At 53.4% G+C, this 13,922-nt stretch overlaps 3 protein-coding genes across 3 annotated transcripts; 2 read left to right on the forward strand and 1 right to left on the reverse strand.

Moving 5' to 3' along the window:
• Positions 1-973: 973 nt before the first annotated feature.
• Positions 974-2,421, reverse strand: N0V89_001397 (uncharacterized protein; the record flags this gene model as incomplete). The annotated part of the gene is made up of 4 exons (XM_056210210.1): positions 974-1,278; positions 1,316-1,918; positions 1,972-2,188; positions 2,257-2,421. The coding sequence occupies 4 exons, from the start codon at positions 2,419-2,421 to the stop codon at positions 974-976; spliced, it is 1,290 nt and encodes a 429-aa protein (XP_056077032.1).
• A 3,367-nt stretch (positions 2,422-5,788) lies between these two features.
• On the forward strand, positions 5,789-7,476 carry N0V89_001398 (uncharacterized protein; the record flags this gene model as incomplete). Its single annotated transcript, XM_056210211.1, has 6 exons — positions 5,789-6,023; positions 6,070-6,296; positions 6,354-6,540; positions 6,592-6,646; positions 6,695-6,707; positions 6,811-7,476. The coding sequence occupies 6 exons, from the start codon at positions 5,789-5,791 to the stop codon at positions 7,474-7,476; spliced, it is 1,383 nt and encodes a 460-aa protein (XP_056077033.1).
• A 4,439-nt stretch (positions 7,477-11,915) lies between these two features.
• N0V89_001399 (uncharacterized protein) lies at positions 11,916-13,850 on the forward strand (the record flags this gene model as incomplete). Its single annotated transcript, XM_056210212.1, has 5 exons — positions 11,916-12,461; positions 12,513-12,588; positions 12,640-12,765; positions 12,865-13,234; positions 13,280-13,850. The coding sequence occupies 5 exons, from the start codon at positions 11,916-11,918 to the stop codon at positions 13,848-13,850; spliced, it is 1,689 nt and encodes a 562-aa protein (XP_056077034.1).
• Positions 13,851-13,922: the final 72 nt, after the last annotated feature.

Here is a 13,922-nt window from a genome sequence, read left to right on the forward strand (position 1 = left end):
GCCATGGGAAGCGCTGTTGCTCTTCTCGACACAGAGTGGGTGAGCAGCTGCCCCTCATTTGAGAGCACAACGTCGAATTACGCCTTTCTGAATATCCAAGACCAACTACGCAACCATGGAAGGCCTTCCCAAGATCCAGTACTTCCTTGTCGACCCGAAGGCAACTGGCGCTCTGCTGTTGCACATGAAGTCTGCGGTACATACAGCAAGTGTGCTTAGCTTGCAAAGGTCTCGAATCCCCGTTCAGCCCACAAAACTAGAACAGGCCTTCGCAGGAGAAGAGCGGGTGTGTACCTTTGCATGAGCAATTGGATATTGATTCTGTACAAGAGCTGCTTTTGCATTGGCGACGTCAGAGCCCAGAACTCGCGGGTTCGTAGATTGATCTGTGCGTCTCCGCAGCCGAGATGCGACATGTGAGGCGTCTGGGGTAGGGATGACGTTCTTCGACAGAAATGGCAAATGCAGAACAGCCACTTATGGTTCGCTTCACGATTCTAGCGGGAGTGACATGGTGGTGGAAGAGATCGTTTCGATCTGAGTGCAAGTATTTACAGAATCTAAGCTAGGTCTTTGAATCGAAGCGACCCTTAGTATGGCCAAGAATATGGAACAGTGAAGCCGTGACTGCCCAAGCCAAATTTCGTAGTAATAACCCTCCAGCTCCAACCCACTCATCTGATAAAATGATTCCTAAAAAACTTTTGATAATGCCGCCGTCCTTAGAAACAAAACCCATTAACGCATGGCCTTCGTGGGGTAATCCTTGCCCAGGACAACAAACGCCGTCGTCGAATCCTCGACCATGCCATGACCTATTCTGACGCCCGCTGAAACAAATAAACCCGTTCGCGAAAGTCCCAATATTGAATGCATCATCTCGTAATGTCTTCATACAGTCCGAGAATGTAAGTTCGGAGCTCGTCCTTTGGTGCATTATGTGTACTAATCATATATTCCGTGATGCTGTATCTCATCTCGATTCATACATGGTCGGAAAGTGCATGCTGGCAGAGAGTCCGAATGGATCCGCGTCTAGCATGGGATCGTAAGGGTCGAAGAGGTTATTCATCCCGTTGAACGCATGATTGCCGTCATTGGTCGATACCGGCGCGTTGTTCGCATACGGTGGATTCTGGGAAGGTGGCATTGGAGGCTGCATGCTCTGCGACTGCATTGAATTCGACGGGAAGGGATGTGGGTACGGGCCAGGCCCAGCGGAGTGATCACTGGGGTCTTCTTGGTCGAGCATGTCGCCTTGCTCGTCATACTCTTGCTCTACACAACGAAGTCAGCCAAAGTTACAAAGGCTTACGCCCTAAAAAGGAATGGGTCAGCTTGCCTAGTTGGTTCATATGCTCCGAATAGGGAGTCGGGAAGTAAGACTGCGGGCCGCCGCTGGTGCTACTCTGCGTCATTACACTCCCTCCGCTACCCGTGGATGCGCTCGATAAGCCGTTCGAGGGCGGTTGGTTCGTGATGAGCGATGGCCGCTGAGGGCCCATTAGGGGTGTGAACTGGGACCTAGGCGGCTGTGGCTGCAATTGTTGGTGCCGCTGGGGTTGCTGTTGCGGAGGAATGGACCCGAAGTTGGGAGACACCGATGTGCCTTGTGGAATGAAGTTCGGCGAGCGCGTAGCCGACGCGACGGGCGAGGGTAGATGCGAGCCGGGAGTAGGCTGCGACAGTGGTGAACGATTTGGGATTGCTCCATCAGGTTGAATCATGGGCAAACCATGCACACCTTCAGCCTTAGGCAGCCCTCCCAGTGATCGGCGATTCTGCTGCTGTCTATTCATCATGGCGCGCTGCTGGAGCGGCGGTTGGTTTGGTGAGGCCGTTGCAGGCGCCGGTTGGCGTGTGGGCCCTAGGTTGGGACTGCCGGTCTTTGCGTGAAGCTCAGCTTGGACATCTATCCCTAGACGTTGTTAGGCCTGGTGGTTTTGATGGGACGTCAAGACAGAGTAGTACCTTTTTCAAGCAGGATTCTCTCCAGCAGCGAGTTCTTGTACCGTAGCATCAAACACTCGTCGGCAGCACTGCGGTGACTCTGCTGCAGGTTCTGCAGGGTCTCTTCATGGTGCTTGATGGTGCTCTCGAGCTGCTTGATGTACTCGGTACGTCGCTCGCGGAAGGCAGCCTGAGCCTGACGGTTGCGCTGCTTGCGCTCCTCCGAGGTGGCATATATCTTGCGGCGGGTTAGTGATGGTTTGGACATTGCGATTTGGCGTGCGCCAGGCACAATGGGTAGCTTACAGGCTTGCGCCCGCCTTTGCGCTTCTGCTGCTGCTGCGGGTTGTCCTGGGTATATGCAGCTGGTTCGGGCTCGGGCGACGAGGCTATGGAGGAGGTCGAACCATCCCGCTCAGCCTCCGTCTTGCCCACCGTGGCCGTCATATCTGTTACGACACTATCACCCATCTGCGGGCAGCGTGCCCCTCCGGACGGTAGGAGGGGCACAGACGCCAAGCACAGAGCGACGCGACAGGTTGGTGGACAGGAAGGCCGGGGAGAGGCTCTGGGGGGCTAAGCGCGCGCTCGATGACAGCCGCAGCGCCGGGTCGTCGGTTTGCACGTGTGTGTGGAAGCTGTTGATAATGACTGATAAGAGGGCAGCTACGGTCGCTGTGGGTGGTCGCGCGCAGATGTTGTGAGGTAAGACTTTATGTAAAGGAAACGAGACGTCCAGCGAAGGCGGGAGAACAGCGATTTCAAAGGGGCCGGCGCAGGGCTCTGCGTCACGGGCTAGCACATGGGACAGCTGCTGGCCCAGAGAACGCCTCAATTGCGCAGGCTGCGTGCGAATGGTAGGCAAGCGCGGTGCCCAGGAGGTGCTGCCAGTGCCAATGCAGCGTGAGCCCCCCGCGAGAAAACTCTTCGCATCCGTCGAGCGGGCGTCTGTTTGACGACCATGGCGGGGGTCCAGCAGTGGATGCGCCGAGGCGAGCTGCAGGCCCATCGGTGCTTTGCGCCGCTAACGGGATCGCTTGCCCGAGACCGGCAACGCGCGCAATCCTCGCAGCCGCGCCACAGAGCAGAGATCGTGCATCTCCGGCATCTCCATGGATAAGGCCCCAGCGGAGCTCTGGCAGCGGCCGCCTGGATGCTCTTAACAGCACCGCCGCCAGCGCGCGCGGGCTCGGAGTGGAAGATCTGAACTCCTCGCCCGCTGCGCGACGCGCTGCCAACTTTCCGCACACGAAAGCGACGTCCTAGCACCAGGTACACAGAACCGCAGCCTGGCGCCCACGCGGTCCGAACAAGCAACCCGACGGGGACCAGCGACGCCCCGGCGATACAGCGACCACGCGCCGTGAGACGCAGGCATTGTGCGCCAGCGCCAGGAGGTCACTGGTCCCTCTCGCTGTAAGGCTGACGCCTGCAGGGGCGCTCGAGTCCGATCTGATAAGGCACGGCGTATGCGTTTCCCTTCAGTCAAAGAGATGGACGCAGCACGTTCGTTGGGGATTTGAAGACATGCTCTCGTTGCGACACCGGCGATGCCCACTGTCAACGGTCTCGACCACATTGACAGACGCGGCTGCACAGACAGTGCGCTCCCGCGACAGCCTTGGACTACTCACCCCAGCAAGGTCCTCCCCTCTCCTCGAACAGGCAATCCGGGGACGCCTCGGACGTGTCGGGAGCTGCAAGAGTCGAGTCTTGCATTTTGGCAGACACGCAAGAGATGCCGCAATGCCGCCGGCACACTCCACCGCCTGCCGGCAGACGAAGCAGCAGTCGACACGCGTTGGCTCCCAAGTCACCTGCGCACGCAGGAATCCAACACTGGAGCTGCAGCCGCCTGCAGCGCCGTCCAGAAAATTGTTTGAAGGCTGGCGGACCCGCTGTGCCGACTTGTGCAGCGTCTGCGATTGATTAACTATATGTGGATGGCTTCGCTGGTCACGTTGCTGTTCGACTTTATTCCGAGCCGCCAAGGTTTTGTAGCATTGCGAGTTGGTCTCTTATTCGGTCCGACTGCGACCAGAGATCATGGCGAGTCGTGAAACGCGTATGTTAGGTTTGACACGCATGATCGTAGAGCCGCGAGGCAAATATCCCGGTGTGACTTTGTCGAGTCGCCCGTGGAGCATGATGATGCCAACCGTCCTCCACTGTGAGCCTGCTATGTTCAGTCAACGATGTTGCGAACTCTATCGACAGGAGTAACCACCCTTGTGATGGCAGATCTCTAGGTGAGGTCCGGAGGCTCCTTGCGACGTATTCGATTCTAAGAGACGTTCGAGATGGTGTGGACACAAGAGAAATTCAATTACATTACCCCATCTCCACGCGCGTATTTTCTTGTTTTTCTTGTTCCTTCCATCTTCATTTGCTCTTCACATTCGTGCTGTTACCCAAGACAGGAACGCGCCTTCCTCAGCAGCATCCTCAACATCATCATGTACGCAGCGCGCCGTATGCGACGACCCTCAATCAACACACCTTGGATAACGAGCATCGACATAGTCTCACATGACTTTCCTACTGTTTCCAGCAACATCGGATCCCGCACAAACAGTAATCATCTGGTCAGCATCTAATCGCTACGCGTCAGCCCCGCGCTCAATCTGTCTTTGCGAAACCCTTCGCAAACAATCCCGGCTCCACAGAGATCGCTACAGCTGACGGTATGCCGTTGGCTTTGTCGGAGATCGCGGGTCGGATGCTGAAGGGATCAGGTCACCCGCAGCCACCTCCGGGCAAAGGTCCTCCTTCTGAGGCTCGTCTTTCACTGGAGCGAGCGAGCGGCTCTGTACATCTAACATCATCTGGATCAGAGGAATTCGATTGTAGAGGCATGGTGGGCAGTGGCCTTGGAGAATCCAGAGGTCATTCGAGCAACATCGCGTCCTGGGCAAGGACGCGCCCGTTGTCAGACATCCGTGAACTTACTGAGCCGAGCCTTGCCGACACTATACCGCGAAGACTTCTTCCTGAGAATTCGCTCCGGCGTAGTGCATCGCGAAGCGAATTGACCCGGAAACCATCCGTCGGATCGAGGCGGCCCAGTCTTGACATACGGTTTGCAGAGAACAGGGAGCCCGACCGGAAGACGAGTTTCGACAGCAACGGCGTTAGATCAGCGCACCGAGGGCGGTCCTCTCAAAAGGCTGGAGACACTTCGTACGTTGAGCTAACTCGATGGGACATTCCATGCCCGCTAAACTATGACTACAGTAGGACACCATCGCCGGCAGATTTAAGCATTTCCAGCATATACAGCATTCCACCCGGCAGCATCCCGCCTCGATCATCTTCCAGAACAAGGGCACGCAGTGCGTCGCGAAACCGGATACCTCCACCAAGCGCATCTGTTATACCTCAACGCGTTCCTCTTCCGTCTCTCAACAATGTTCCTACGATACCTCTGCCTCCACCTCGTGGTGCTAGTAACACAATACCCCGCCGCGGGCAATCACAGTCACCTCTTCGCAATATTGCAGCCCCTGTCGCACATGATACCTGCCGACGCCCACCATCTCGGACATTCATACGCGAACCGCTTTCTGCCGAGCTGCTCGAATATCCTTCCCATCGACATCCGCGCGTGAATCTTGGGCTAGATCTCTCAGCAAGCCTTTTCGTTGGAGGAGGCTCGATCGAAGGCACTGTGCAAATCAAGATCGAAGATGCCGATCGAATACGACATAAGAAAACATTAGCTCTCGCACGCGTATCAATTGACCTGCTTGGGCTCGAAGAAATGAGTGGAAACAGGCGATCCGTATTTCTTAACTTGGCTACGGAACTCATTGACGAAGAAACCCCTCCACCACAAAACATGGTAGACAGTCAACAACAAATAGGGCTCGACGACCCGTTCTGGCATCTCGTGCCCTCGATTACCAATCTACCATTCTCTATGAGCCTGCCGCTCAACGTCGGCCCACCACCTTTTCAGTCCAAGAATGCCCGGATCCGATACGTTCTTTGCATCTCATTGCTCATCCGCGACCAAGGTAAACAATATATTGTCAGGGTGTCGGAGGATGTTACGGTGCTGTCTGTTTATGACCGTAGGTGACACATCGCAACACATGGATCTTACTGACATTGATCCAGCCGAGAAGGCTCTCATGTCTCTCCCCAGTCCTCTCACCGCGTCCGACGAGTGGCTGAAGCCTCGCGATGCCACCCTTGAGATCGTTCGGCTGACAGCCGGCTTACACCGACAAGTGTGGGTTAGCGGGACCAGCATATACGTCGATGTGCACATTGCCAACAATAGCCGGAAGACAATTAGAAAGATTGAGTTACATCTGGAGCGAGACATTCTCTGTTACAAACATGTTTGTCACAGGATGAACACGACTTTGAGGTGTCTTGCTGATCGAATATAAAACTAGGCAGCCGCATGTACGATGGAGAAGTCAGCAAGCCAGGCTCGTATATTTGACAGCAATGAAAAGTCTATCCTCAGCAAATCCGTTATCAAACAAGGTGCGGCCGGTTGGCACGGAGTTCCTGCCCATAACTCGCATGTACGAACGTGCGACCTTGAGGTACCGCGCGGACACGCCACCGTGAAGTGTGGTATGTGCAATGACCGCAACCGCGAAATTGGCAAGCAATTGACCGAAATAGGGAAATATTTCGAAGTTCGTTACTTTCTCAATGTCATCGTGGGAACCTCTCATACGTCAGTTGTTCTGCACTGGCTTTACTGACTAAGACTAATGCAACGTAGAAAGCTCGTCACGGTGCAGCTACCGATTGTGCTCATACACATGGCACGTTCATCAGCTCACTCTCCAAAAGCGAGCGCCTCTGTCATGTTATGCCGTGAACTGACGCTTGCTACAGAACTCACTTGATGTTGTACCCAATTCGGTGGCACAGGTTGCCGCGGCCATCGAAGAAAAGCGTACTGCACACACCTATCAACGTGGTCATTCACCACCTCGCCTTGGTCGTCGTCCGTCCCGTTCTGTACAGGGTCGTGCTTTCGCTGCACCGCGCATGCAATCACTCGATCGCATGCGCGCTCAAGTCGAAGAGATACAGGACCTGGGTAAGATCCTCGACCAAAGTCCTCGCAAATACAGCTTGCGCAAAGTAAACTCCCATTTTGACTACCACACGCCCCCGAGCAATAGAAAAGGTAAGATCTTGGGCGACGGCGACGTGGCAGACTTGCAAAGTCGCCTCAGGAAAGTCCGATCGAACGAAACGCTTGGCTCGAGAGCCAATACCATGTTCAGGGCCAACTCTACCAGTTCGAGACGAGGCAATCGTTCTGCGCTGGGCTTCCGCGAGGCGGAGGTACGAGAGGACATAGAGCTTAGAGGGCTGGGTCCTTCGGGAGAGACATCTTTCAAGCAGCGTCTCGAGCACAGTCGCGGGAGACAATACAGTTTTACGAAGAAGCGGAGCGTGGAGCGGTGGAAGGGCGTGGCGAATGCGGGAGTAGGATGGTTCAAGGGGAACCCAGGAGGGAAAGAAGATAGGCAACGCGATGAGTGGTTCTGAGATCTTCTTCATCTGTCTGTTTGGATACATCCTGTACAATCTTCTTGGCTCAGCACTCTCGGGATTGGGATGGGTTTGAGTAGTTATTCCTACGATAGACCGTCTTAAACCTACATGCGTTCTATATGCTTCCACATCGTCCCACCTGACTCGGTTTCTGAATCGGATCTGTGCTTTTGGTGGGTGGTCGGATAGTATCTTTTTCTTGTATGGGCACAGCAATCCAACAATACTGCACCAGCGCAGGTGAAGTGATGTAACTCCACCCGAGAAAATAGCTCGAACTTGAACCAGTAGTGGAAGTAATCCACTGCAGGTCGTCGGACCCGAGGCCACCTTCTGCAAGCGCTTGGACCTGGGATGTAGAGGATCCTCAGGACTACGTGGGCAGATTGACTTTGCTGTCTTATCACAGGTATTCCGGTACTCAACTGCGCGCGTGCTCTAATTTGAGAGTGTCATAGGATTGAGAGGCTAGTGACGCGATTTTGGGTGTGAGGAGGTGGTGGAGGCCAAAATGCCTGTAACATGTCAGAGATATGTTTCCTAGCGCTGTGTTTACGACGATATATGTAACATAGTTCCTCACATATCGATCGACTTGTGGCTTGGTGGTTCCTTGGATCATTGTTTCAAGAAGCTCTCAGTGAGCTAAATCGCACTGCGGACGTGCTTGGTTATACAGGTGGTTTGTTTGGATCTAGTTTGACATTCAATATAATAAATCTATCAACGCTACACATAGCAAACTTGCCATGTCAATAGAACGAAAGTTGGACATGGAGCTTGTTCCCGGTTCGAAGTTTGTATGGCGCTTGTAGGACAAGCGGGAAGTCCTTTGCGCTGCTTTCCCCCCCTCGTCGCATCATCTAAGCCGCTTGCGATGCGCTCTTGTACGATTACATAGGTCGGCGTGACAGCCCAACCGTGCCAGCCCTCGCTGGGCTAACATGTACTCTTTGCTCAGTCAGAGGCGGGCAGTCTCGTCCTCCGTCTTTGATGTAATGATCGCAGTGGCTGTGTGTTGTTGATGCTCGAGCGGTGATAGTGATTTCGGCAGAGATTATCAAAATCTCGATCTAAAGGTTCTAGATACGGTCAGTAGTACTCTAGAGATACTACTGTCTGGTCGAGCGGACCTCATGAACCGTGTGAATGCGTGGTTGACGCACCCATAAGCAGTGTCCACGGTGGCTAAGATTCGTGGTAAAGCAGGGCGAGCGCCACAGTTGCTGGCCGCTTATTTGAATTCAAGTGAACGGGGGTCTATTGGCATGTACTTATCCCGAGAAACGGTGTTGATATCGCGGGTGACGCCGCAATTCGACGCGTCGCGCAATCTCTGACTTCACCTTGACCTCCAGCGCTCTTGCTTTCACTCCACGGTGGTCTGTGCGGAGCAAACAGCGTCCGCTCCTGCTACAAAAGACGGCCGTCGCCGCTGTCTCTCACTTTTTCTCTCCAGCCAAAACCTCACTTTCTTTTGAGCCTGCTGCCAACGCGGCCCTCACTAGATCGTAGGCACGGCTCCGTACGCGAAACGACAGCAGCACAGAAAACGCCCTTTTTCCCTTTCCTGGCGATTTAAAAAAAGGATCGGGTGGAAACACTTGCTTCAGTTGCTGGGCTTTCATGCCCGCCGCACCACCAGCTAGCCGGAATCCTCTGCAAACAATGCGTGCGCATGATCTGTCACCAGCCCTACCGGTCAGGTTGGGAATTCTAGCTATCTGGATTTTGCACGCATCGGAGAGAACGAACGCGGTATGGTATCGAGATCTGTGTCTCAACCGCCTGCAGGGCTGTTACCGGAGAGCTCGCGCTCCGCCAACAAGTCAATCACTCATGTGAGCTGCGGGTATGGAGTTACTTAGTCAAGAGGACAGGCCAGAAACGTTCCGACTGAGGATCACGGCGGTGATCGCTGCTCTATGGCCTATGGTTTCGTAAGTCTCTTCCCTTTATGATCTCGACGCGACTAACTTCTCTCACAGCGGAGCAATCCTCGATGTATGCAAGTCCCTCCGAGCAAACTTGAACCCTTCCTTCCAAACCTGGTACAAGAGTCTCTCGCAAAGGCTCGGTCGACGACACGAATGGCTTTGCAGGCAATTGAACACTTCGGTGGACATTTTCGGATGCTTACCATGACCGTCGAACACCACCAGGATGCGGAAGCACGTGAGGGAGTCGGCCCATTCCTGGTACGTTGGGGTGGGGTGAAACGACAAATGTCCGGCAAGTCTTCGCTGAGGAAAAGGTCTGCTTGGCCCGAAGTACTCGCGTCGATGTCACGGCATGGGGCGCCTGAAAAGGCAATGTTCGGTACTCTTTTTCCCAGTGGAGTTGAAACTGATCGTACCGTTCTTCAGTGTCTGCTCTTGAAGTAGGGCTGCATCCGGGCGGGAGGGGCCAGCAAAGCTGACGTGGGGAAGAGTTGGTGCGTGCAACTGATGCATTACTGTTTTTCATTGAGTCGTCTGCCGATGGTGGCGCTTGAGGAAGAGCTGGAGTCGATCAGTACCGGGAGTGATATCATCATAAAGTTACTCCCATTGAATGTATACTGTTGGAGGACGGCACGTCGAAGGACTGGATTCGAGAGCTTCAACGGAACGGGCCGCAGATCTTTCCGCAACATCAAATAGACTAGCTTGTCCATGGCTTATAAGTTCCTTTCATGTTTCAAGTTGGAGCAGCAGACTGATCAGCCTCACATCAAATTCGACCATTGAAGACCTATGATACGTGGAGCTTAGCGTATCACTATGTAAACATACGAAAACACAACCTCACAACATATAACCTACCCACCTAACGAAACATCATTTCAAGCCCAGAATCTGGGAGGTCGATCCTTATCGGCGATCATCCCCAATTCTCTCTGTGCTCCAACCGTGTCAGGCATGATGGACATCTCGGTATCGGACCTTACCAACACCCGATGGGCCCTCACGCTACACCCTGAAGACCTCATAAAAGATACGATCGCGACGTCGGGGGATGGCGCATCTGCTGAGCGAAGGGCTTCCAACTCGAGCTGCCCGCATTCGAAGAGGACTTTCGATTCGACCTTCATCCTAGAGAAGTGACGACACAGGACGTTCGTCCGCGGAATCTGCAACCTGTCGCTGCACAGCATCGCCCTTCTTGTACGGGATATCCCTGGATTCGCTGCGAGGGACGTGATCATCGCTGTGATGGCTGCAATGTCGAGGCAGCGCGTACGTGGACCGGGGTGTGAAAGATGCAGAGAAGGTCAAAAATGGGATGGGCGATGCATAGATTGATTGTGCTGTCCAGCACTGAGGACTTGATGTGGGCTTCTGGCCAGAGCTCGACGTGAAGTAAGTGTTGATTAAAAAAGGTCTGTAGAATTGATCTTTGATCTGCTGTTGCACCCGCGCTTTCATAGCGAACAGGTCCTACACCAACTTGATGTGTATGAATATCGTACGATTTCGAAGTCCAGCCGTACCAATATTTGTCCGAGTTTGAGGCATCCTTTTGCTGGCTGGTAATCATGCGTAAGAATACACCATTAGCAATCTTGAAGCTACATGCTGGCACTCTAAGGGAGTGTCAGTCTTGGCTATGATGACACAGTTCTTTCCGACAGGATTCCTCGTAGATTCTTCCTCGTAGAAGGACGAAATTCAGGCAAGCCACATTGTACAACTCTTCGGAAGTTCGAAGATTTCGTCATTCCGCCGTCATCCGGACGTCATCCGCGGAAAGAAGCATTTATTGTTATTGATACGCCCAATACGAGGTGCGTCAAGTCGCCAGGGGCAGTGCGTGTTAGCTACAATGGGAAATTGGAGGTGCAAGGTGGGGCCCGTGATCGTTAAATACAGTTTTTGCTTTTTGAGGAAGCACAACGATCGCCAAGGTATAGTCTACCCAACTAATGCCGCTGGTCCACTTTAGGCTAGCGCAGCTGGTGCTGCCTGTCCCATTCGTCACGGTGAATAAGTCCGCGCCCCATCAGCACAACCGATACCTTCTCTGCCTACATGATACTTCATCTCGAGCTTTCGAAACTATGTCTTCCAGTGGGCTGCGGGCTTTGCGGGCTCTTCTTCCAGCCGTTGAGCCATCCCAGCGACAATTACTGTCAGAGGAGCCGCGCGCGAAGAAAAGACCCAGGCAGACAGCTTGTGTGCCGTGTCGCGACCGCAAAACGAAGGTGAAAGGGAGATACTCTCATCTGCACCCGCTCCTCTAGTAAAAGGCTAACAGTAGGACAGTGCGATAGCGAAAACCCCATCTGCGGAGAATGCACCAGGAAGTCAACTGTGTGCCGTTACCCAGAACTAGAGATTAGCCTGTCCAAGCATGATTTGCAAAACCAAGTGCAAGACCTCAAACGTCGCGTCTCCACGTTTGAGAAGTTTCTCGAATTGCTCAGGACGGCACCTAGAGAGCGTGCCATCAGCATGCTCGAGCACGTTCGAGCTGGAAACGACATGGATATCCTGCTAAACAATTTCACCGGAGCAGACCTACTATTACAACTTTCAGTTGTCCCTGAGACCGGAAGGCGCTACGATTTTCCTTTTGCCAAGGGCATGCCTTTGCACTTACTATTCGAGGGTAATACATATCTCGATTCTTTCGTGTATGAAGCCGTGATCCCTCAATCAACGCCGAGTACTACACGGCTCGAGAGAGCGATAAACGGTATAAACGGTGTAAACAGTACACTTCAGGGGTATCCCATTACATTCCGTCAGGGCGCATACGACAAGCCATTTCGGGCCGCGAAAATGGCGGACCCAATGCTCGAGAAGATTGACGTTTCGAAGTGGACGTCGGTCAGTTCGGACAATCGAGTCCTGCGGAAGTACCTAGGATCTTATTTCCTAAACCCCTCAGTACTGTCTCCGGTGCTCCATAAAGACCTTTTCTTTGAAGACATGATTACTGGTGAATGCCGTTTTGCGTCGAAGCTTCTTGTCAACGCTGTGCTAGCTGCCGGATGTGTAAGTGAACTGTGTCCACTTCAAGAGCCATATTCTTACTGAAATCCACAGCAAAGCTGCCTTGATCTGGAGGATCGTTGGATGCTGTGGAATCCAGACAATATTGCCTACAAATTCCTGAGCGAGTGTAGGCGTTTGTGGGATTTAGAACTGCCTCAGAACAGCCAATTGACAACAGTTCAAGCCGCCTTGATAATGAATGTTACGTACAACCTCAATGCCAATGACTTCATCGCAATCCGATATCTGGATCAGGCGTGTGACATGGCCAAAGCGCTTGACCTCTTTGGTCCAGCCGGCCACGGTACCTCGGACGAAAGCTACCGCGCTCGTACAATCACCGCTTGGGCTCTCTGTAAGTGAAACCAGATCGACTCCTCAAACTCCTTTACCTATAGCGCAGGACTGAACTTTGTTGCGCAAGGGTCGCGACAAGCTGCGGTCTGCCTTACGTACTCTCGCCCACTCAAGATCAAGAAGCCGCCTGCGATGGCACTACCAGATCCCATGAGACAACCAGGATTCTACGCCAATGATATACGGGTGCAGTATCCGCTCTCGGAACAGCTGGTATCACTACGCATGGACCACAAGATGCACCTGGAAGCCCAGCTGTACCGGACTCTTGGCGAGATGGCAAGTTCTTTGCCTGTGGAGAAGCAATCTTTGGCAGACGCATTTCGCTTGAAAGGGAAATTGGACCAGTGGTTCTCTAAAGTCACCGAGTTATTTGATCCGAAGGTCCTGGTCTTCCCGATCCACTTTGATCTTCAGTGAGTGCATGCGAAGCATCTTGTTACACACCCTAACCTATTCAGTATGCAATACTACTACTGGATCATTCGCTTGTTCCAACCGTTGATCGTCCAGACAGCAACAGCGGCACCCGCGCCGCCGTCATCACTGGACGGAACGCCTCAAGGCATCGTGCGCCACTCGCAAGTCATGTTCGAGACCCTCCTCCGAATTTACTATCTTCGGCACAGTTACAGCACCTATGACGCATGGATCATCCACTTCCTCCTAGTACTAGGCACCAACGCACTCAATTCCCTCTACGATGCCACCGCTCCCACAGCATTCCAACATCCAGCCGACGCACTGTCTTCGCTCCTTCTTGCGGTTAAGGGCCTCAAGCAACAGAGCAAGAACGTATACATCGCTAGGATATGCGCGCTAGGACTGCAGAAGAGCATGAGGCCAGACGATCTACAATGGGTGAGGACGTTCCTTTTTCTGAAGCCTGTCACTAAAGAAGACCAACGCATGATCGACGAGAGCGCGAGGTGTTCGTATCCCGTGCCGATAGTCAGTTCTGAGGGGCAGCTAGAGACGAGAAAGCTGGGCGAGATAATGAAAGGCGTTGAAGAGCTACCTGTGGAAGAATAGCGCTTGGAACTAGATGGGGGCCCAGAAAGATGACGTGGCATTGAATAAAATCCAACAAAAGGTTGGATGATG

The sequence above is a fragment of the Didymosphaeria variabile genome, assembly GCF_027946475.1.
Source record: "Didymosphaeria variabile strain IMI 356815 chromosome Unknown scaffold_1, whole genome shotgun sequence".
Classification (NCBI taxonomy): Eukaryota; Fungi; Ascomycota; class Dothideomycetes; order Pleosporales; family Didymosphaeriaceae; genus Didymosphaeria; species Didymosphaeria variabile.